Source organism: Hetaerina americana, unplaced genomic scaffold (assembly GCF_022747635.1).
Source record: "Hetaerina americana unplaced genomic scaffold, ioHetAmer1.1.p SCAF_1, whole genome shotgun sequence".
Taxonomy (NCBI): domain Eukaryota; kingdom Metazoa; phylum Arthropoda; class Insecta; order Odonata; family Calopterygidae; genus Hetaerina; species Hetaerina americana.
This window is the reverse complement of record NW_027286069.1, coordinates 82806875-82832727: the sequence shown is the minus strand read 5'-3', so window position 1 is coordinate 82832727 and position 25853 is coordinate 82806875. Positions and strand designations below refer to the sequence as shown.

Genomic DNA, 25853 nt, shown 5'->3' with positions numbered 1-25853 from the left:
ACTTGGTCTTACTTGCGTACGTTATAATCATAAAAGTTTTTAAAAATCTTTTCAATATCAAATAGAACTAGGCAAAAAATAATAATTTTATAATTATAAATTAATACGTTGAAATAACTTAGATGGAAAACTTATGATAACGGAAAATATTTAACATTGAATCAAAGGGAAATATGTTGATAAATACGACCCTCAGAACAATAGCCCGCCTCTATACATACACTAGGGACATCAACCAAATGGAGGAAAGTGCATTTGCAACTCTTCATTACCACATTTCCCTATCAAATTTGGTATTCTACATCTGTGCGAAATGTAATATATGAATAGCTGACTGATTCGTCATACTACCGCTAAGGTTCGAGAATTATCACGGACCGTGCCAATGATTGCATGAAGTCGTTCGTTTTTGATTGCTTTTTCCAAAACATTGGCCAAAATATTTCACATTTTGGGTTAAGTATTATTAAATATTAACTAAATAGTAGGAGGAATACGATGTTAATTAATATTTTAGGTGGTGGGTTCATTGGCTGAACTGAAGTATTTTGACGGATGGAAAAGAATAAATATAAATATTAGCTTGGAAAGAGAGGCAATAAAATGGTAATTGCTGGACAAATGATTTTTCCTTGCAAATATTTTTTTCCTTATATCACAAAAAAAGGTATTTTTTCTTCACCTAAACCACAATTCATCCGATAAAACAAACTATGCTTCAGCACCAGTCTTTGTCCTATATTGTTTTCTCTTATACAGTAGCAGGCATTGTTATTTGACATTTCCGGTGATCAATTCGTTAGGTAAAGCAATAATTCGCCAATCCACTCAGTAGAGATTTTCAGGTAAAGCAATTTATCGAAATTTGAGGCAGGCATCTGAAGAACACCCTTTGCCTCTCTTACCAACAACAACAGTGACTTGGATCTCATAGGAGTAACTAGTTATCTAAAAGTAGTCCGCACCATATCAATTTGGAATAGAATTTTCCATTGTGAATTTCGAATCAATTTGAATTTGATTACCATTTCCACTACGGTATAACCCGATCGAAAACATTAGCATCCCTTGCAATCAAAAAAAGTAATAAAGAAAAGATTTAAATTACGCGAATGATTTGCAAAGCAAAGGAAAAAGAAGAAATGGAGAGATATAAAAAAAGATCCCTACGAGAAAAACTGCGAGGAAAAAAATGTCCGATGACAAAGAGAAAAAATATTCCTTGGGGACAGATGTCGCAGTCCTCGGCAATTAGAGAAATCTGGGATTTAGTCCAATAAAAAGAAATTCAAAGAAGATCGAAATCGCATTAATTTCCCAGAACGATTCGAGGCGAAAAACAAATAAAATGGCGGAGTTTGGATTTTTTAATCACAAGATAAAGCAAATAAGGGATTTTCCAGATTTATAGAAAACTTAAAGTGATCGTGGCTTTACCCTCAGACATGGGAACGATGAAAAGTACATAATGAAGAGTGGGAAACGTTCCGGACTTGAGGGGGAAAAATACAGCTAATGGTGGTGAAACTTTTGTCATCAAATGACTTGAAAGGTCGATGATTGAAGATACGTGGCCCATTAGGCCGACAGAGACACCGGAGGAGATGTAAATAATAAGAAAGCGTGGAACACGAACAGGAGCGGGACGTTCTCTCAATAAAACTCCCCCCACCCCTCTTTATCAAAAAGAAGAAAACATTTTACTTGAATATTTTTAATGTCGGAAAGTAGTAGGAAAAGGATTTGGAGAGAAAAAAACTATACTGTGCGTTAGAAATAGGACGATGGGGAATGGCAGGACAGCGTAGAGACCTGGCGGAGCGCCGGTTTGTTTACGCTGAACGAGCAAGGCGTCTCCCTTCCTCCTCCCTCAACTCCCCCTCACAAGTAGACGAAAGGCGGAGTCGCCGCGGTCAACTCCACCCCTCCAACGGAGTCCCCTCACTCCAAATTTCACTACATCGGCACGCCCTATTCACTACCCCCTTCTCCATCCACCCGACTCGGGACCTTTCCATCTGTCTATCTTCCTCCCTCCCTCAATCGACAAATTTCGAATCCTCTTTCCCTCCTTAGCTCTTGACTCCCGACCTAACTCCCTCCACATACATTCCCGACGGATCGCGGTTTCCGTTGGTCTGCTCCGTCCACTTCCCGAAGCCACTCCCACCCTCCCCACGTACTCCCCCGACTCAAACTCCCCCCGGAACGTCCCTTACACACTCCTCCTCCAATCCCCTCCCTCACCTCTGGCTACCCATTTTCCTTCAGGACTCCACTCTGCCCCTGCCGAATTCTCCCACACAGTCATCAACTCCTCCCTCCGCAAATTCTTCCCTCGGTTCGCCAAACTACCCCTCGTTCGACGAGAGGGGTAGCCAGCAGACTTCGGTCTCTTTTATTTCTTTCAAATGAAAAAAGGTAGCCTCTTGAACAACTCACCTCCTCTTCGACCTCACCCCCCGCCCTCAATCACTCATTTCATCAGTCTCGCTCGTTTCCTCATTCGTTTCCGACCTACTCTGACGTCCATGGGGCAGGAAGAAGAAGCCAGTTCGGCGGCGATGAGGAAACGACGGAAATATAATAGGTAAAAAGGAAAGGGAGAGAAAAAAACACATGCGGAATTGGTCCAGCCAGGGGAAAGCAAGGTAACCTCTCTCTTTCTCCACGTACCCAGCTCCCTCCCTCCTCTCCATCTCTGACTCCCAACCTCCTCTTGCACGTAGCTTCCGTCGCCGCTACCGTGTGTAGCCTACGCTGCTGAGGGCAGGGGGGGGAGAGTTCGAAAAGAGGAGGAAGGGATAAACGGGAATGAGGAGATTTTGAGAGAGGGGGTGGGGAAGTTCCGTGCGGACAGAGGGACGGGAGGGGCTTTCCCTAGGGGTCTCCGAGGGCTCCTATATACGTACGTCGCACGGCGGGATGGACGGGGGAGGAGAGGAGGGGGAGATGAGGATGGTGGGGGAAGGGGTGCGCGCCCCCGCCCTTCCTCTACCAAACCCCCACCCCCGCCTTAACCCTGCTCACAATTCCACAGAACGGCGGGTCGGTGCGCCGGCGCCCAGAAGGGTGGCGTGGTAGAGAGAGCGGAGCACGGGAAGTTATGGGGAGAAGAGGGGATAAGAGTAATGGTGCGGGTGGTGGGTGGTAAGGGGAAAAGGTAGCGGGTACGGGGAAAGAGGGCGGAGGGGGGAGATGGGAGCAGAGGAAGGGTCTCCTAAACGCAGGAGTGAAGGGGGTGGGTTTTGGTTGGACGACGGAAGGGAGGGAAGGGAGAGGGATGAGGCGCCCTGAGGGGAAGGAGAGAACGTGGGAGGGTGGGTGAGGACCGCCGTGCGGATGGGGGAGGTTTTATGAGGGGGATCCGGCGAGACCCTGGAGGGGGAGGCTGCGGGCTGGCGGAGGTTTGGAGTGGGAGGGGTGGACGCGGTTTGATAGGGTGGACGAGAGAAGGGGGTGGGGAGGATGTGCGGGAGGGTGGGCTTGAATGAGATAGGGAGCGAGGGTGTGTTTAGGGAGGGAGCAGAGTGAGAGTCCCAACCCCCAGACGTTGGCAGCCGTGCACGAAGACTCATCTCCGTTGGAATCAATACGCGCGGCGGCAGCGGCGGTGACTGCAGAGCACAGCAGAGGGCAGAGCCGTAAGCGAAGGGGGCAGTTTCAGAGTGGAGAGAGAGAGAGAGATAGAGAGGGAGTGAGAAGAGGGGGAGGGTTTTCGGTGGTGGTGGTGGTAGGGGGGGTTCGGATTGAGAGAGGGGAGAAGAGGGCAGGAGGGTGAGAGTGGGAGAGGGAGAGGGGGAAGGTCTCAGAGGAAGGAGAGAGCGAGAGAAGTGTATGTGCTCTTCGACGTTGCAGACTCCGGCGAGGTAGTGAGAGAACAGAGAGGAGGGATATTCCGAGGTGAGTGGACCGAATTAAGCGGTGAGGAGCGAGTGAAAGAGTGGAGGAAGAGAAGGAGGTGGTGGAAGGCGGGTAAAGAAAGAGAGAGACAGAAAACAGGAGGATGGTGTCAACATGGGTAGGAGGAACGCGTGGCTAAAGAGAAAAGTGTGATGAGAGGGATCCGTGATGCTGAGGTAACCACCGTAGCTGCACACTTTTCGCGCATGTATTCCCGCACGGGCACGGGTGCACTGCTGTGAAAACAAACCCTATCCAACCAAAAATCCCGGAGGGGGCTCTGCTCCTCTCCATCCGACCGGCACTGGGACCGAGATTTCCGAAGGTGCATACCAAAAGATAAGCGCGAGTTCCAACAGAGGGAAAGTAGGTAGTAAGGGTAAGGGTTTTCATCTTCCTCTAACGAACGCTTCGACCTCCAATATTCTGCATTCTACGTAATCTCTCTCTCTCTCTCTCTTTCAAAAATACCCCTTTCTCCTCGTCCGTCTCGGTCGAGAGCGCGGGTTAAATGTCGGCGCGGAATCTCTGTCATAGTTTGCGGAAGTCGCTTTTCCCGCGCCGTCCGCGAAGGCAGTCCAAGTGATTTGTTACAGAGCCAATTCACCAACGTTGGAAGGATTTTCAAAAAAATTATTATATTTTGCATGAACCCACAATTTTTTGCTCATTTTTTTTGGTGAGTTGTAGTGTGTAAGATATTAGGAAGCCATCATACATCATCCTTCCCTCTATGGTGATTCTGTGAGTAGAGAAAAATTTTAATTTCGGCCCGCAAACTTCGGCAAAGGTATCCAAATAGTTGTTCTTCCTCCGCTTGCAGCTGAGTAAAACTAAAGTTTCCAGTCTTCCAGTTTTTGTCATGTCCTTCTCTTTTCTCTTCCTTCTCTGCTTGGTCGAAAAATAAAAACAACGGGGTGGGGATAATAGTCAACAAACAACAAACATGGCGGCGGCCGCAACGGCTGATCGCCTCCGCGGGGGGTCCGCCTCCCCGTATGGTGTGAAGTTGGTCCTATTCCTGGTGGCCCTATCGGTTGTGCCCCCCCGCGTGGAGCCCACTTCGGCCCCCATGGCCATCGCCCTGAGCGGGGATGCGAATTCTGCCGAACCAGTGACTTCTTCCCCGGTGCGCGAGACTTCGCAGCAAACGACGAGCACAGTGGCGCCAATTAGAACCTCTTCGGCGGGGAAGAGAACAAACGGAATAACCGAAGAATCGCTCGTGAGCGAAGGTAATGTTGAATTATTCCGTAATTACCCGTATGTTGCATGAGAATCTACCCACATTTTCCATAGATTTCGGGTGTGGCTGCACAATTTTGTCCGTGGTACGCCATATACTGTCTCACATATTCCGGCTTGCGTTCCGGAAAACATGCAGGGCAAAGATCCAAGAGTAGCCCCGCGCGAAATTCAAACTTATTTTATCGATGAGAGCAAGAACATGACCGTGATAATGTCGGTCGTTATCTAGAGTCTTCCTATTCAACAAGTGGAGAGTGATTAATTACTTATCAGTTTCGGCTGCAAAATGATTATTAAGATTGAAATAGTCAGGCCGCAGGTGGATAAATATATGAACCAGGAAATATCTAGGCAAAATTAGAATAGTAATGGCAAGGCCTACCCTTAGGCGAACGTATAAGCAGAGCTTGGAAAAACTTTACTCGCGGTTTTTATCACATATTTTCATTGTATTCTGTAAAGGGCAAAGAAAATTTTCAAATATTTTTTTTTATATATTCACTTACATTGTTATAGCAATTAAGTATTTTTCTGATTAAGTGGTCAACCATATGCCAAGGAGGTCAGAAAAATGTGAAGTGATTCCTCTTCACGCCACTTGTGTATTTGAAGGAGAAACTATAATTTAATTGAACGTAATGTCAGCCCACATAACTAAACGTACAATTCTGCAGTAACATGGATATTCTAGGGTTTTAACGAGTGTCTGAACTACGTGCAGTTTCGACGAATTATTCTTCTCTTAAAGTGACAGAAATAAGTCTTCATTAACGGTAATCTTTCAGATAGGGTTTTTATTCACGGTCTTCAATTATAATTGCACATACTTGAGTAATTACTTCCGAAGAACGAAAGAAACGTTTCCTACTGCCATAGGCATACATTATTTCTTATTTTGTTCAAATCCTATTTCCTCCTTTCCCGCGTGCATAGCATTATTTCTTCCATCACATCATCAGTATCCTACGACATACCTACATACATACATACCTACATACCCATACATCCATCTACTCCATCCTCCTCCTCTGACACCATTAAATTTCACCCACCAATTTACTCTCTTCCCCCAAATTCTAAATCCCTTATAACACTCCTTAGTCTAAGACCAAGTTCTTGGGGCAAACAGTATTACTGTTAGCAATAATCTTAAAAAATGTAAAAACACGGAATGGAATAAGAAGTTCGTATTAGGCATTCTCTCATTCACACCGTAGGATTAAAAAATACACGCATAATTAAGGTAATTTTCAAAAAAGAGCGTCAAGTTGTTGGTAAAGTTTCCCTCGCGTTGGAAAATTTATGGTGATGGGTGCATTCTATCTTCCTTCAGAAATAAATATAAGTTACGGCCCCAAAAGCGATTTTCTGTCACTTTTTCCGAATACGACGTGCCCATGCCTTTAATTTATTCATTATATCGTTTATAAACCGCCGTCTTCTTATTCAAAGGAATTAAATGTATAAATTAACAGCCAATAAGAATTAACTAGTCTTATTTCCATCCAAATCTTTTGAATTCAATTTATGATTAACAACGTGGTTTTCTTGTAACCAATTCTTTCCAACTACTTAAAGATTGTTTTTGTTGAAATTTTATTTTCCAAAGTTACAATCATTAAATGGAGACTTAGTTTCCAAATTTATAAAATTTCGTAATTTAAGCATCCGAGTCCATGGATGTTCCACCGATTATTTTTTACCACAAGTGTCCGTGACAAACAATATTTGAGTAAATATTTCATGCCAGAGAAAAGAAACAAAGGGAGACAAATATAAAATACTCGTGTAGCCATGCCTGATTTGTCCTCTTAAATGTCCCGGAAAAGGAAATCATGTCATGGAACCATTTCCGAAAGGTGAATGAAAGATCTCATTAGGGGCAGAAAGGGTGTTTTGAGGACAGGAAAAATCGAATAATTAGCAAGCCACTCAGAACTCTTTCATTGACGGGAAGTCTTTCGAGGAATAAAATAAAATTCGTCACATTTGAACGAAAGAGGCGAACCTGGACACGAGATGATAGGAATCCTTTTCAAAATTGTTCATCCCTGTCTATAATTTTCAGAGGCCTCGATATCTAAAAAAATAAGCACCGTACCCCACATTTACTCTTCCCGCAACCCCTTCAATTCCGCTCCCCTAACTTTGTCTAACTTACATCCTCAAAGAAATCCATTTGAACATCCGATTCCTCCTCCACCACTTCAATTACATATCTTCGAAAAAGCAAGCGCAAAAGGAATTTATGGTAGAAGTCACCTCCTTTTTTTTTCATTTTTTCGGAAAAGGGTGAAAAAGCAAGATTCCCTCAAGGATTAACGAGCCATCCGTCTCTTTTCCCCCTTGGCCCTCTCCCTCCCTCTACCCCTCCATATTTTCCTACCTTCTTCATCCCTCTCTTTCCGTCTGCCTTTGACACCCATTCACTTCTCACTCTCTCAATCCACTCTTCTCTCTCCCTACATTTACCCTACACCTTTATACATAAACACCCCCCACCAGTTTCCTCGGAGCTTCCTCCGTGGGCGATTTGCAATGGCCTGCTCTCTCACGCGATGAGTTAGTAAGCCCCGAAGGAGCAATCCAGATGCGATTCGTCTTTTAACCTCTACGCCCTTCCTACAAATATCCCCTATCTCTAGCTTCCTACTTCACATTCCCGTCGATTATCCCGCTCCTCCCGGCCACTCCGTTTTTCTCCCTCTTCAGGCCACTTACCTCCACCAAAAGAGGGTAAAAGAAAACCGGAAGGGGAAAGATGAGAGAAGGAAAGGGAAGAGGGTGTAAAAAGGAGAAAGTGAGTAAGTGAGAGCGTGTGCAGGCGAAATAGCCCTAACATACACCCTCGTCATACCCTCCTCCTCCCTACGTCTCCTCCAAAGTCCCGAATAAGGTAACTACTCAACGCAGCAACCGAGAAACCATAAACTATTCATGGACTGCAAAAGCCTTTGGGAGTCAACGTCGGTAGGAAGAGCAGAGAAGGATGGGAGAAAAATGCTAGGGAAGAGGAGGTAGAAATGAAGCTCATGACCCAATTGAGATGCGAACCCTCAGTCTATAGGGGAGAAATAAAAAGAAAACCGAGTAAGAAAGAATCGATTTTGAATTTTTTCCGCGCCTTTTTATGCAAATTAAAATGGGGAAGGACTGAAAAAATTGATTGGTGAGGCTTCCTATGTTTTCTGGCCACAAGTAAGGAATCGAAGGTTTAATCCTCAAAGATCCTCCACAATATTTAGTAGTATTTTTTTATCTCATCACCATTACGCTAGAGAGAGGTCATGCCATTCAAAACGGTCCTCTGTTTTTCGCACCGACGGAAAAATTTTTTGTTTGAAAGAATAGAAAATCAAAACGGCAATCAAGATAAAGGTCCCATTTGGACAAATTCCCATAAAAAGACATGTAGCGTAAAATTCACTAATGAAGGCCGATCTTGGGTTTGCTAATCAGAATCGGTTATTCAGCACACTTTTCCTTTTCTCTAGAGAAATTACACCGAATAAATAATATTTAGTAAAGTAAAGAGAAGGACTAAAATATTTTTACAATAATCGGAAACATGAAATTATTGATACATAGACTATTCATGTATATAATTGAATTAAAAGGAAGTAACGCTGCAATAATTATATCACTGTTTCGTCGCATATATTTAATAACCCTTTTTTATCGTTGCCTTCAATTGGTTTGAAATATTAACTTATGTTTTTCTTAAATGAAAATATTAATAAGATATCTTAAATATTCACCAAACATTCAGGCATTCAGACAACTTTCCTAAATTAGCCGCATAGAAATCCAAAAAGACTATTAATATGAGGGCGCATTCCGATGAACCCTATGAGGGGATTAAAGGATAAAATTAACAAGGGCAGGAGACATTTGGTATGAATTTCTTAATTTGTTAATTATCTGAACCCTAGCCCCCGTTTTATGTAAAATGAACATACATGCAAATCAAATGATTTTGATGTGGAGATCGATTAAAATAATGCTCATTTAAACGGGCCCCTAAGAAATAAGCCAGGAATCTTTCAATCAAAGTTGTAGAGCGAATTAAAAATAATTTCTTGTTTTATAACGTAACATGAATCATTAACAATTCTGTGGCATAAGAAAATGTGATATTTATCAAAGAGCTTGGTAAAATTGAACTTAGTCGTATTTTTTATCTATTTGGTAACACAATTGAATGGTAATAAATAATTATTATTACGTTATAATATTATAATGGCTGAAACTAATGTTTCTTTTTTAATAAATAATTACATAATAATGAATAAAGGTCCATAACGGTTCTCCACTTGCGAAGTAACTAAAACAATGTGGGTATATAATTTCGTCGCATTATTACAACCAACTCATATTGAAGTGTTAATTCGTGTTTCGACGAGCTTTCCCGTTTCTACGTAATTAACTCGCCTGGGAATACGTGATAACAAACGAGTAGGCAGTTACAAGGGTAGAAGAAAGAATGGAGATTAACAGGAATCTGTTAAAGTACTAAATATGGAACGTGTTAATAGTAGTAGTATTTAGGGGAGGCGACCGACTGCTGAGGTCATTTGCGCCAGGGGGGTTGGACAGGAAAGGATGAAGGGTGGAGAGAAACCCGGCGTCGGCATTAGCCTACTCCTTACGAGAGGCGCCAAGGGGTCCGCATTTTAACGTACCATCCGACGGACGGCTTACTCACTCGAAGTGCCCTCCACAAAGCACCTCAAGTAGGGATCGAGATACCTCTGAAAAATATCACCGCCGGGATTTGAACCCGAGCCATCTGGGTGGGAAGCCAGTACGATAGCCACCGCAAAATTCCCGATCCCCATAGAACGCGTTATACCACAGTAAAAATTATCACTAATCTCGCCTCTCATGCAAATTTATTGACATGTTCGACAGAAGTAGAGTAACGATAGTTAAAAATTGTAATTCTTTAATTACCGGTTCAATTTCGTTTTACAAATCCTTATTTGGAAAATGAAAATTCCATGATGAACATAGAAGTGAATAAGGATATTATCCCTCGTAAAAATATTTGTAGTCATGACTTTCATCCTTCAGTACAAATATTTTATTTGGACATAATCCAATGTCATTTGGATATGTCCAAATAAAATATTTGTACATCATAATTCTTTATTTTAAAGTTGTTCACCGATAATTATCCGAAATAAAATAAATAAATTCATAGAAATATTTTTCATACTACTGTCCCTTTTCCTTATCCTTAATCATCCCTCTCTTAAGAAAAGAAAACATTTTCTTATCATAAATTATCTAATAAATATAATATTAAACATAAAATCTCGGTTTAATAAACAAGAATCTTCCCTTTATCGATGGTATCAGGCTTGTCTGCGCGGAAATTCATTTTGAATGAACAAAGAATAGTATGCCTTTTTCACATTCCTTTTATTTAGTGCAGCTAGGTTCAACTCTTAGGTGTCACCCACAGGTACTTAAGAATGACGTCTATGCGTTGAAACTAGTAACAAATAAAAAGTTGGTGGCAAACATATAGTTCACCCCAGTTCTTTCATTCAAAACCCTTCCCAGTTATTTCGAACTTCTAATTTGCATTTCAAGCCTGGGGACTCAAAAATAATTTTATTTTGAAGTGCTATAAGGTTAAGTGATGGGGTTTTCCAGTCTTATGGGAGTTCGACATGTCTGCACCCTTCTAAATATCCATTGGTAGAACCTTCAATGGAAATATGAATGGGAAAGAGGTTTAAGGGGAGGATTTAGAAGCGGGAAATACTAAGTTATTTCTTTTTTTTGCTGTAAAAGGATTCCTTAAATTTCTTGATATTGGCATTTAATTGTTTACAATTTAAGCAGAGGGATTAAACTACAAATAGGCAAAAATTATTCACAAATGAATCCGATCAGTTTCATACGAGGGTCATCCGGAAAGTAGTACCCGTTCGTGCCGCATGAAGTGCTGACGACGCGAGTAGCCGCTGGACGAGATCAGATAGCTTCAGTGGCTTGTCTGCCTTCTCTGAGCCAAGTTGCGTGACGCTAGCATTGCCTGTGTTGTTTCTGTGATTGTTTACAATGTTTAAAAAAATTGAGAACGCCGCCAGTTGTGAAGTGAGGGCAGTGATTAAATTCCTCAATGCAAGAAACGTTCGCCCATGTGATATTCATCGCCAATTAAAGGAGGTGTATGGAGACAATGTAATGGACGAGTCGTCTGTTCGGCGGTGGTGTCGCAACTTCAACATGGGGAGGGGGAACACACACGACGATGAGCGTTCGGAGAGACCGTCTGTCATTACAGACCAACTGGTGAGCTCAGTTGACGAATTCGTGAGGAACGATCGGCGCGTCACAATTGATGACATCTGTGAGCATTTTCCCAATGTTTCTCGAACAATTGTTCATGAAATTGTTAAACACCATCTGCATTATGCAAAAATTTGTGCAAGATGGGTCCCTCGCGTATCTCAATGAGCTGGCGGCGAAGGACTATGCAGCAGGAATACAGAAACTTGTCACACGTTATGACAAATGCCTTAATTTGCTTGGAGATTATGTTGAGAAGTAGTTTAAAGTATCCTCTTTCAAATAAAATTTTTTATGTTTGTTAATATTTACTTTTGTGTCTTTATTTCACGAACGGGTACTACTTTCCGGATGACCCTCGTATAATGATATTAATATGAAATCCAGTAAAACTGTCTCCAATGATTGACAAACGGGGTATACACGTTGTTATAATATGACAAAATTTTATACATACCCGAGGAGTGTAGAGACCCCAATTGATTCCATGTAATACCCCCACGATTCAGAAAATAATTCCGACTGCTGCGCGGATTGAAGATCATAGTTAAAGCTTAACAAGTACACACTGTAAAATGTTTGGGAAATAATAAATTGGAAACACTAACACTAAATGCGTATATAATAGACGAGATCATATCAGGTTAATCGGAATAAGCAGAATATTTGCATGCTCCTACAATTTCCAACATATAATATGGGCGTGAACATTAAGGTTTTGTGAATCAACTTTTGAAAAACCAGGTTGAATTAAATGGATTATGTAAACATATAATCAGAAATTTACTGAGTTCCGAGACTTGCTCATTCGCTCTGTTAAGGTAACATTAAGAATATGCAGCTAGTTTGAGAAACATTGAAGAAAATGTTAGTTAGAGAATAACATTAAGTCCCACATGTAATTATTAGTTTTGTCAAACTAAGTTGCGAAAAGAAAGTGAATATGACAGGGTTTAATACAATCCTCCCAAACTCAAAGGGAGGAAGCAATAGAAAGGTTTAAAGAAAATACGGTTAATCAGACCACTTTGATCAAATATGAGAAATAACAAAGAAAGATTCAAAATACTGTCACTATACGCGGAAAATTCACTGTCACAACAAAATTATAGTTTAGCACTCCAATAAAAATGATCAATGAACTGATGTATAATCTAACACCTTATTCCCCAAATTTACATAACAAATTTTGGCATCCCAACCTAATAATTCTGGGTGCAACAATATATTGGGATCGGGAGGCTCCCATGGGAACTCCCGTGGGAAGGGTGCAAGGTGGATATAATAAATGAGAATTTCAACTGCATGAGTGCACGTTGGAATCTGTTAGCTCTATTAATTATCTTCCGGTTCACGAAGCACTTTTATAGTTACAATCGTAGCGTTTTAATTTCACGTGATGGGTCAATTATTATGGATTGTATTTAATGCTAAATCACCATGATAAAATGGCGGATGGAAAAGCTGGCCTGATACTCCTCCGGATTCAAAATCATAATTTTTCTTTCGCTTCTTCGCGTTTGCTGGCAAATAATAGCTGAAATTCATTTCCAATAATAAGTGATATAAAAAGGCTGTTCTCATCTTTTGGCAATAAGGTGAATCAGATTTCTAACAGCACGGCATTAGAAAAACCTGTCTTCAATATTAGCAGTATATTATTCCGTATATTGTCTTCATATACAGGGATTTGAACTGTCTCTGAAGAAAAAAATTTGTTTGCCATACAAATTTCGTTAAATCCATATTAAAAACGTTTATTCCTATTAACCCAGAGTTATTAAACTCAATTTTCGCGAAAAGCCTATGAAGTGACTGCGTTAATGGAATCACATACACTTATTTACAAATCTTCATTAGTCTAATGTGCCCGTATTAAATCTTAATTCCATGATTATCTATTCTATTTGAGATTTATTCTGAGTAGATGGGATTCATTTCATTCAAACTATCAAAAATGAAGCATGGCATAGAGGAAACTTTAAAAAGCGCTTTACACCTATCTCTAGTCGAAAATTAATACACTCTCAGTAAAACTTGGCAGGTAATGGCAATACAAACCGCATTTTGCACGCTCATGAGCAGAACTATTAGCCACCGCAAACCTTAAAAGTGTTGGTCAATACCCTTCAGTTAAATTTCCTTTCTCACTCCATACCCAGGAAAAAATGTCTTTTTAAGCCGGCCATAGGGCACCCACATGAAGAAGTCAAGAGTTTTATTTAGGAACGAAATTGGTTTCGAGGGAAACTGATTTCTGGCGCTCGCTGCGGATGGAAATCGACGTCAAGCGGCAGGATGAGGTGAGCGGGCAGGGTGAGCTTTCCCTTTCCAGGTGGGAAGGGGGAGACAGAGAGAGAGGATATAAAGGAGACCCTTCCCTTTCCGTTCCCATCCTACTCGCAAAAAGAATGAGACCACAGTCGGTAGGGAGGCCGGAAAATAAAAAATAATAAATTCATACTAAATATATAGGGAAAATACCTTTCTAACAAACCATATTTTATAGAAATCACAATTTATTCTCCTTAAACTAGCAACTAGGAGACAATTTTGTAAATATTGATTTAAATTATCAATGCGGAATATAAGTCGTAGTTTTTCCTCGTGCTAGTTAACTCTACTGACGATGTGAGATGAAATTTTTCAAAATGGCATGTTTCACGTAACAATCTTTTGTACGAAATTTTACCTTCCCCATTAGTAAAAATGAGAAATAAAAAAAGCAATGACCCATAGTAGGATGGCATACACATTTATTTGAGTATTTAAAAACCCTGAACATGTTACCTCCTGGAAATGATCAATACTCCTAGAGAGAAAACATGGCTATGGAGATACAAAAATAAAGTTAGATATAACTATTAGGTATAGAATGGTATGAGGCGTCATTTTGCGGAAGCGATTCATGCTGGAAAAGAAAATACTTTGTTCTTCCTCATACGTTTATAAAAGAACGAATATTTTCTTTTCCAGTATAACTATAAGGCTTGGAGTAGGTGTCCATCCCCTATGGCGCAAATGACCTTAGCTGTCGGTCGCCTCCCCTCAAAACTACTACTACCCGAGAACAGCTAAAAAGAAGCTGTCGAATTGTCTCGAAATCCAAATCAAATACATCGGATTACTTTTTACTACATTCTGCTAAATTAACCAACATGATTGTACGCCGAGCAGAATAATAAATACACGATTTATTTGGAAATACTTTGAACCAACTTACCAAGCACTGAAAAATCTCTCCTACTGCTCAATTCTGCACCTGGGACGGCTTCAGGTCCGATTTAAGCATCACCACATAGCCTTAACACATATAATAGCTCTAAATCGTGTTGCTCTTTCTTTATTTTTTCTAAAAAATGTTTAACTGCCATAAACGGTTGGAATTTTAACATAAAGTGTAGAAATAGTGTAAACGAGAAATATCATAAAAATTTTCTTCTGGTATCATGGTAATTCCCTTGTCCAAGTGCATCTAATTAAAACCTAAGTTGCCGGAGATTAGTATTTAATGACCTACTTACTCATTTATCTCAAATCTAAACGCTGGCAATAATGCATGAAGCTGTACATACATTACATATCAAACCACGGAATCGACCGAGAAAAATGATATCCGTTTGCCGACAGCGACGTCAGTTTTCCACAGACGAAGACATAAGGATTGGCGCAGCACTATATTGGCACCCGGGACGAATTGTAATGAGGGGCATACATAACTCAGACGCGATTTTTTCGGCGCTGCTTTTTCCCAAGACCTCTTATTTGCTAAGACCTCTCTTATAAACGAGCTCAGTTGAGATGCTTTTCGGGCATTTTAGCCCACCTACTTTATAACAACATGCCAAAATAATAATATCACATAAAATCTGGATGCAGATCCAGTCTGTCCGAAAAACCAGTCTTTCCATTCTCTCTCAAAAAAATGAGCGTTTCAATACGAGTAAAACTCAGCGCTATTATCTGAAAGTGCTAAGATTTGTTTGCCTCTCAAAATAAAATTGTATCCAACGCATGCAGATTCAAAGAGAAGTGGCAGGAAATTGACAGCAGAGGCCATTTGAGCCAGTAGAAGTAGGTCTAGGAATTTGGTAGGGGTAGTACTGCGTGGGGTAGAATGGACTCTGATTTAACGGGTAAATTGTAAAAACACCAACCAAGATAAAAAAAAAGATTTTCATTTTTGAAAATCATATTTAATGTCATTTTTCTCATTAGGTTTTAAAAATTATTTCATCCAGGTGGCGACCTTGGTGAGCGATGCACATGTTGAATCATTCAACATATTTTCAAAAACTCTTCTCGGCATATCTTGCGTCATTCCAGCGATGACATCTGTTATTGCCTCCTTAAGAGTTTCCAAGATCCTTGATCGAACTTTTTAAACCTCAGCTTTAAGATTTCCCCAAAGAAAAAAATTACATGGGCTCAAATCCTGGGAGCGAGGGGGGCATGGAACATCCTCTCGTAAGGAGATCAGGCGGCCGGGAAATTGTTCTTGCAGGATTTTGCGTGAACGACGGGCGGTATGAGCCGTGGCACCATTTTGTTGGAACCATAAGGCTTCTGTGTCATATTCCTCATCATAATCTTCCATTTTTGGGAGTAAAAAGTTCTGCGGCATCTCACAAGAGCACACAGAGTTCATAGTAACAGTTGAACCTTGGAATTCAAAAAAGTAAGGCCCAATAATGCCTCTAGGGGACACAGCTCACCAAACTGTCACTTTGGGGCTATAAAGAGATCTTGGTTGAAGTTCGCAAGGGTTGTCAGTCGCCAAATAGTGAAAGGTTTGCTTATTTCAGTAAGGTGAAAATGCTTTTCATCGCTAGGCCACAGCGCCCTCTGCGTCGCCATCAAACTATTATTGTTCTTTAAGAACGTTTCTACGACAAAACCTTGATGCTCACCAGACCACTGCATGATAACTATTAAATAATGGCGTTATTTTTCCCAGCTAACGCCGCTAATCCTACTCTGCTAAATTACCTGCGCGCTCTTCAGTGATTTTTAAAGCTAGGGAGTTCATTCTGCTACACTCTGTATATAGTATTCAGGGAATGGAGGAAGGGTGGAGAGAAACCAGGGTTGGCATTAGCCAACGAATTTTCTCAAGAAGAGACAACATAGGGTTCATACTAGCATTACCCTTGTGAATAAGATTAGTAGTATAAAACCATAAACACAGTAATCAACCCGAGGGTCGGTTTAGTGGTAGATTTTAGAGTTCACCCAGTAATAAGCCCGACGGCGTGTGAAATTCATACATCAGAGTAGGGGGGCCAGATCCTTTCCCTGAGCCGGTTATGGTTTACCAGGAAAATCTGGTACCCGAAAAATCACATAGCTTGGGTGCAGCTTAGAGAAGATTGCTCGGGAATCAAACTCCCTTGGTCAATAGTCCAACGCTCTACCCCTGGACTACCGCGATACGGATGAAAAATCACATTCAACTTATATTAGCCCATCTTGTACCACAGGGCACCCCACCAAATTTAATGGCTTCTTTGGTTCGAACTCTTAACGAAAGGTAAAGAATGGGTCCACAATTAAACGTCACATCGGACGGACGGCGTTCTCACTTGAAGTGCTCTCCACAAAGCACTTCAAGTAGGGATAGGGATACCACTGAAAAATAGGGTGACCATCGGGATTCGACCCCGAACCTTTAGAGTGGAAAGTCACCACACCATCTCGATCCCACTCTTGTCCGAAAATTTCTAGAGATCCAGTCTTGTAAATCCAATGATATTTGAACACTATACTTAAGTTGAATAATTCAACTTATTGATAAGTTGGCAGTTAAAATGAATGAGATATAAAGATTCTATCATATCTGTAAAGCATTTAAACAGGCACGCTAATATATGAATTATTATAAATTTCACCTTGAATAATCAATGCATTTAAATAAGAGATAATATATAAGTTATATTTTCAACGAATTTATTGCACAAATATACCTAAATTTATTTTAATAAAACCTGTCGCAACATACTGTTTTGTCCTCATGGTCAACACAATACTCATTTGAACATTTACATGCAACGATCGATCTGTTATAGTAATTATGATATTACGCTTTGGACATGAGATTCACGTGGAAGAAATGTGTTATTATTAACCCCTTTCGTGATACTTACAGGTTTGAGGTTACTTATACTTAAGACGCTTATTTCCCCAGAACTCCAAAAATCAGTGAAATAATGTAATCAATTAGAAAGACCTTCACATAACCTTCATAGAAGCATTAATTGTCACCGACAGGCGTGTCCTCTCCGAGCTAAATTATAAGGCCCGTACGTCATGCGAACACATCCACCTCTCCTATCCCGCCTCCGTTGCACAGGCTTCCCCTCATCACACCCCACGATTCATTTTCTCTCCCGCGACAATCCGATCCCTGAGAGAGCAGAAGGTGGGAAAGGGGCAAATTTTTGAGGGTGAGTGAGTGCAGGAAGGAAGAGTGGGGCGGGGAGAAGGTGAGGGCGTGCAAGTGGAGCCACTCCATCTCGAACGACCGGTGATTAAAATCAATCTCATTAGAATCCATTCGTTCCGCGGCTTCCCCGCGGCGGCATTACGTCCGAAAATGCGAATCCCGTGCGCGCGTTGACGTACACGACAACCTAGGATTGAGATGAAGCAGGACAAATTGATCCAGAGACTCGCACTTACTGGCAAGGTGAAGGATGGAGAAGGACAGGCGTAAAAGAAAGGGAGGGTAACGAAAGAGAGATAGATAAAAGCGAAGAACAAAAATTAGAGGAGGAACCATACTGTGTTTACGAACAGGTAGGTCCGTGAGGGGCACCGAAAGAGGCCTTTGTTGGCTGCGAAATGTTGGTATATTTTTTTCCTCCTCCCCCACCCTTAGCGCTACCCGCACACACATAAACCAGCTCGATCCCTCCTCCTGTCTCCTCTCTCAGGTAACTTTAACTCGAGAGGATGAAAGCGGTCGATGGCTCTTCCTCTATCCTCCTCCTCTTCCTGCCTACCTTTCTCTATCTCCCCCGTCCCCTTGGCAACACGCTTCCCCACCCAGGACACACACACACACAGTCTACCTCAATCCCTCTGGCCCTCCCTCGAGAGTCGGGCGCCACAGTCGCCGCCCTCCCCCACTCCACTATCTCCCTCCTCTCATCTCCCTATCATATCCTCACCTCCCCCCCAACAACCACCTACACGACGCTTCTACCCTCCCCTCACTCCCGTCGCCTCCCTTGATTCCACCCATCCCCTCGTCCCACTCGTGCGTTCATCCCGCACCATCGCCCCGCCGTCTGCCCTCTTTTTTTCCCCAAAAACTCCCTGCCGTGTCGCCATCCCTTCTTCCTTCACTCCCCCTCCCTTTTAGCACTGATCCCTGAAAAGAGGAGTAGGTCTAATTCTCCAACCCTAAAGTGAATAGCGGCGTGATGATCGGAACACCTTAAGAGATAGAAAGCTAACGAGTTATTTTTTTTCTACTCTTTTTCGAATCTAAGTCAATGGAAACGGGATGTGAAGAGAAAGAGAGTATGGAAGAGAGAGAGAGAAATATCCAAAAATATATCGTATTAATGTCCAGTTACTTTTACCACTGCAAGTATTCCTGAATGCAGAATTTAATATGCCGCGTAACAGAAAAGCGTGAGGTGTTCTGAGAAGTATCAATATCATATAACAAACAGAACAATTCATCTTTCCACCTAATGTTTTACAAAGATACATTGTTTTGTTTTTTACTTCAGTGATAATGGATATCCACAAAGTTGAGCCTGAATGCATCGAATATATAAGTATCATCATCTTTATCTTCCGTCCTTTTCCTCGCCGAGCTCCTATTCTTCCTTGTTCTGTCTTTGCAGATAAAATTCCCTTCCCACAAAAAATGTATCTATATATCAAGCTCATCCTCCTTCCTACTTCTTTTCCTCTTCCGGCACTGTAGCAAACAGTTATCTATACCTTCATGTAATCTTTTATTCTTTCATTCACCCATTAATTTCATTTCCTCCGACATTTTGTCCTTGGCATATATCCTTGCAACTACTTCCATTAATGCACAAGTCTCAGGTATCTTCCAATATTATTTTCAGCTCATTTCAACTGTGGCTATTATGGTTATTTTTTAAAATAGGTTTGTATGATTATTAACTCCACAATCAAATGTTTCTAAGCTGTATCCCTTAGTTTACGTTCTGCTTAATTATCCATGGCTTATTTTCATTTGTAGCTTTTCACTTTTGCTTGACAATACTGAGATCCATTAGGTTTTTACGAGCATTTTAACTTTCATTATATCAGGCTCACCCAGCCCCTTCCCTTCACTCTCTTTCTAGAAGAGGCCCTAGAGAAGCATTACATCTGTTCATCTCATCTGTTGCCGTTAGTTATCCGGTTTTATTCATTTCATATTAGCATTACTCGAATAATGCCATCAATTTCAGTGTGCTTCATATTAATGCATGTAGATACGGGAGGTGTTATTTGAAGGATCCAACCTGAAGGAAAAATCAAAATATATATTTACTACCTTGCATTATGTATAATTACTAGCTTTTATAATTTTTTTCTTTCCTACATTTCACTTGATACACGCTATTATTTTTCATGTGCGTTCAGAAAGATTATCATTTTCAACTTTCCATTCGAGGAAATCGCTTTACAGGATTGCAAATTGTTTCCATATCGTTCCGAATATATTCGCCCAAGCTTAAGATCCATATCATATTGCTTGATATTAACATCTCCGGTTCACTTCGGTGTCGTTTTACATCTCTTTTCAAGAGTTAGATGACAGAAATTTTCCATCGACTTATTCTCGAATAAGCAAAATTTGTTATTTTTGTGGGATGGCGATGACTTTTAAGGAACCTGTTACATTGTAAATTGGTTTTAGGATTTCCATTCGCTGAAACTTAATGCTAACTCTGGATTTGCATCAAGTCAATCCTTGTTTCATTTTCCTTGGCTTCCCATTCTCTCCGCTTGCTCTTTTCCCCTCTCTCTGAGGTACCCGGTTGCCTTACCCTCCCTTCTCCTCACGACAGCCTTCATTTCGAGCAATCCCTTACCCTATTGGAAGAGGAGCATCCTTTCCATTAACGGTTTTTCTCCCACCCTCTCTTTAAACATGTTTTCTACTTGCCGACGTGAAGAGGGTGAGGATTATTTAAGTCTTCCTGGAATTATTATCGGAAGCAACGGAAGGAGGGGGGGTCGGAGCAGAATGGAGTTTGAGTGGGGAGAATCTTTGGATTAGAGGTGATGAGCAATTTCAGAATTTATTAGCTCGTGATTAATTATTTCTCCGGATAATTCCATCAAGGAGGAGAAGAGGGGAAGAAGCAAAAAGAGTATGCGAGGTTGTGGAGGAAGGGAGGAAAGGGCTTGGAGAAGGACCCCTTACGAAGAAACGTTTTTAGGGAATACAGTAGGCCTGAATAGGGCAGATTCACCGCTCAATAAAGCATCAGTGACGGTCTATCATTCAACGAATAAAAACTTATTTCAATGGGGAAGAGATTCCTGTCGTTTTATAAACTGGGTGAAATACTTAAGTTAATCTATCCTTCGATCCAATTAAATTCCTTCCCACGAATGAAACCGATTCCTGACAGATCAATTGTGTTTCGCAAAAACGATTATTTCAAGCACGAGATATTTAAATAGCGAATGAATAATTTATAGGCCTTTCTAAGTTGTGAAACTATAGTGGAGAAGGTTCAATAAGAAATTTGACAAGTATGCTTCTACCCAGTGAGCTAGAGAGCAAATGACAGTATTTGGCACAGCAAAAATGGTAAAAACTGATATCTGGTTATGTTTCAGTTAAAATATAGAATAATTATATCTGAGTATATCAGGTTATATCATTAATCCTGTATTTCAATAAAATCCAGTGAAGGGCTTTGAACGTAGACAACATAAAATTGTTTGAACAAATTAATTTCATATCTAATGATGCATTATGTATTTATGATTATCAGGTTAACTCATCTTTATATCATTAAACAGCATGGGAGGAATATATGATCAATTATCTTTCTTGATGTCCTCCGTTTCACCCTTTCATCACATGAGCAATAGCAAATCGAAAAGCGTATTTAGAGAAGGGAATAGAAGTATAGTGAATTTTTCTAAGCGTTTTTCCATATAGTTATGACTTTCTCCTAATAATCAAGTAGCGCCTCATTATTTGTAATATACTAATCAAATACATATTTTGAAATTCATAAGGTAAGATTTCAAAACAAGCAATAGCAAACATGAATGCTGAAATAATTGTCAACTGAATTTACAGGAACCTGACTCATTATATGACTCTGACTCATCAATCGAGTACTTAACTGTATTTATCATATGATATGCAAGCAATTTTCATTTTTTACAGCTCAAAGTCGAAGTTTTCAGTGTTTAACAAGTCATCTGAGATATTTATTGCTACTGAATTGTATATAATGGAGACATATCGATAAAACAACGAGCCATTCAGATGATCAAAAATATTTCTATCACAGGTTTATTTTTTCAACTCAATAAAAATACCAATATTGTGAATAAGCAAAGCCTTACATGGAAGTAATTACCACACACCTCTGTTCAAATAAATAATTTTAATATGGATAACATTCAGGAACGAGGTAAGGGAAAACCCAACTGCGTGAGATTCAAACCAGCGATCCTCGGATTAGCAGGTAACGAAGTTGCCCCTCCGACACTTTTGCCGACAAATTTTACGTAATCCTTTACAAAAACCCAGAGTGTTCTGCATAAACCCACCGGGAAAGCAAAAACCACACCGAAGTACTGAGGGATTTGTGGGTAACGTACCTAATTGAAAAGAGAGGCATGACAAAGTAAATGAACTCAAGAGCCTGGGATTATAATAAAATTTCTCTCCTTTATGGAATGAAGACGCAATTTAACGTTTGGCTAAACTTTATATTAACGCCATTTTAATTTTCCTTAAGAATATAACAGGTAATGAGAGAAATTATTTCTAAATAGCACAGTACCCTAGGCAGTGCGGTACCGAGTGTCTCTTAGCCTCTCGCATGTACGTACTTTCAGAAATAGTTTTCGCTGATCCTAATCCAACGAAATTTTCGCCTTCGGCAGACAGACTCGACATCAAAATCAGACGACTGAGCAATTAAAATTTGACTTGAAAAAGTGAATGGAGGAAAGAACAGTCGATTAAATAAAAACTTTTCAAAAGGGCAGGGGGTTTGAAATATGAATTGGTCATTCCTGGATCTATGCGATTTCGCAAAATAAAATTAATGAGCTAATGGAAAAAGCCATTAAACCTAAAACCGGCGTACTTCCACATGGAAAATTAATTTATATTTCTGTTTTAGCAACGTGAGAAAATTAAAGAATGACCACACAAATCCATGACCTAGCAGTAAAAGTCCTTAAAATTTAATAAGACCTCCCATTGTATACCCATATTGAAAAACCGAGCTTCCTCTGTTCTAAAACTATTAAAACAGATGATAACACGAAATTTCCTCAAATCAAGAAATGAGATTTTGAAATGGCCAACCCCGTTCCTAAAATGAATGCTCAAATATCTACTCTCAGGATTCCTCATAAACATTGTTTACCTTTTTCCTTTAAACCTACATTACGGACAAAAAATCGCAAATGCTATCCGTAGACTTCATTAATATCATAATCGATTAACAATATTATGTAAAGAACTGACAACGATTCCCATTTTTTGTGAATTATAAGTAAACCGAAGTATATATGACCACCAATAGAATATAAATGTATTTTCTTCTCAGTCATTTTTATCCCCTTTCTATCCATACTTAAAATAGGTTAAAATATTACTAACGTTAATAACATATTATAAAATATAACACATATCCAAAAACCATTAATATCGTATTTATCAAAGATAACGGGAAAATTTCACATTTCATCAACCGGACTAAATCATACCTAACAGGTATTTTTTTAAGATAATCACTTCGGCAGTCAAAATACACATTACTTTATAAACTTACCGCAGCAGTGTTTCCCCAAAAATTATTTTCGGGCCTTTCTGCTATACAAGGTCTGTGCCAAAAGTAGTATGACTTATTTTTCCCGGATAGACGGACGGACGGACGACGGTTTCACTAGATGGGTTCGAGGGAGGGGAGCCTCAAAAAAGGATGGAGGTAGGTGGCAGTTGGCTCCAAGCCTTTGCGAAGTGCGGATCGTTCGTTTGCGAAACGTCTATACCGTGATCTCACGCCGCTTCGTCATGAACCGGTTATTGGAACAGCGCTGTGTCATCACATTTTGCGAGAAATTGGGCAACACATGGAGAGAGAATCATAGAATGCTCAAGGCAGTTTGTGGTGATAACGCCATGGGTATATCAGGTGTTTTTGAATGGCACGAGTTGTTTCGGGAGAGTAGAGAAGATGTTGAGGACGCCGAACGTTCAGGACGCCCTTCCGCCTCACAAAAGACCGAAAATTTTGTGTGGCTTTGTTGGACAGGGATTGCAGATTGTGTACGCATGGTTTCTGATGAACTTGGAATCCCTAAAAGTGTCAAAAAAAAGCCTCGAACTACGATGGAAAAACTGGGCATGAGAAAGGTGTTTGCGAAGTTGGTGCCGTGAGTGTCCTCGGATGAAAAAAAGGAAACTCGCTCGTGGATTTGCAAAGAGTATGGCAAACCCGCTGGCAGCGGTGTGTGGATGCACCTAAGTGCTACTTTTTGAAGAATTTTGTTTGAATATATTAATTTTTCGGGCAAAAAGTTTTTTAATCGACTGAGTCTTGCTATTTCAGAACAGACTTTATATTTACATGATCATAAAGAAAAACCAAACACCCCATTTTGTGCCCTCGGGCATTTCTGCTATAGAAAATAGCTGTTGCCCATATGTACACATGGTGATCGATCTATAGCAGTAATCATAAAGTTCGAGAGACAAATAGGATTCCTCCACGCAAATTCTGAAGAATGACGGTTCAGATTTGAAATCGTTACACGTTTACAATGTCTACAAATGTATTTTCTTCGTACGAATATAATTTATTGTAAATGTTTAATTCCAAATAATTTAGAAAAGTGTGAGTGTCGTACCTTTTTTGCTCAGAATCCTAGCATTTATACTTGAAATTCACTAAGTAAAAAATCATTTCCTGGTTTATTATTGCCCTATATAGTCTTAATAAAAGAGAAAAAATGAATTTTTGCAAATGTTCAAAGAGCACTTCGTATTTGATCATGTCTGCCATTGAAAGTAACGTAAATACTAGCATGGCGGGTCAAACCCTGAACTTTTCAGACGGATGTTCACAACTAAAAGGATAAATTTATTTTTTAAAGTCAGCATTAAATAAAATTTCTTTCGCCTATCAACAAGCATAGACTTCAGAAGGACCTGAATGTAAAATTGTATCCCTAAATAACATTAACATCACGGTTTTTCCTTGCTAAACTATTGCATATCTCTTGTGTACAGTCAACTGCGACAACTACGATTCCAATCAGCCGTGAAAATGCATCAATAAATTGTTAAAAATGTTATTATAGCTTGATGTATTCATCCTGTTGAAATTATTATTATGGGTACTCTGCCGTTTAAGATTGGTTCTGGATGGACAAAGAGTAAATTTCGCTACATTTCTTAGCATCGTTCATCAAGACACAACCTGACACCCCAAACTACATTTAACTGTTCATCAATTTCACATAAAATTAACCTCCCACCATTCCATCCTTTTTCTCCCTTTGCCTTGCTTGAATAACGTGCTACCTTTCTTCACCGTCTTCAACATTACATCGTCTATCAAAATACTCTCTCTCCAACTTTCCTGCCACATTTAAACTTCTGCCGACAATCTCTTCTCCTCCACTTACTCGTTTGTTTTCTTTTCTATCCATTTCACCTTTTCGCATACTTCTCTTAACCCACATTTCAAAAGAATTCAATATACGCAATTTTATCATTTTGCTAGTCTACGTCTATCCTCCTGCTTCAATGACCACGTTTCCGGGCAGTACAAAACCACGCTTCATATCTAAGTTTTTATGAGTATTTGCTTACTATCCTTGCTCAATGTTACTGCCATGATTTCCACCTTCTCATGAAAGATTTTTTTCCCAACGCAATATTTTTTCTTACCACCCTACTACTTAGACCATCTTCGTTCAAAACAATTCCAAAATATGTAAACTGTTTCCCCAGCTCTAGTTTCTTCCCCCAAATTGAACGTTTATCTTACCCTTGATCTAATTGTAAAAAATAATTTCAAAATTTTCTATTGCTATTATTAGAAATAGAAACTGCACTTTATAAATTTAATTTGTAAAATTATTGATACACGAAAAATTATGAAAGATAAAATTAAAATAGATGTACCTATGACTCTTGGAGGAGTATGCATTTC

General features: G+C 40.1%; 1 protein-coding gene across 2 annotated transcripts in view; it reads left to right on the top strand.

Moving 5' to 3' along the window:
- Window positions 1-3820: 3820 nt before the first annotated feature.
- Window positions 3821-25853, top strand: part of LOC139694114 (uncharacterized) — a 94606-nt gene continuing 72573 nt past the window's right edge. Inside the window, exons 1-2 of one of the 2 annotated variants that reach the window (XM_071592547.1) lie at window positions 3821-3903; window positions 4834-5138. In XM_071592547.1, coding sequence (XP_071448648.1) covers window positions 4850-5138 — 289 coding nt within the window. In that variant the 5' untranslated portion in view covers window positions 3821-3903; window positions 4834-4849. The other variant, XM_071592555.1, reaches the window with a different exon arrangement.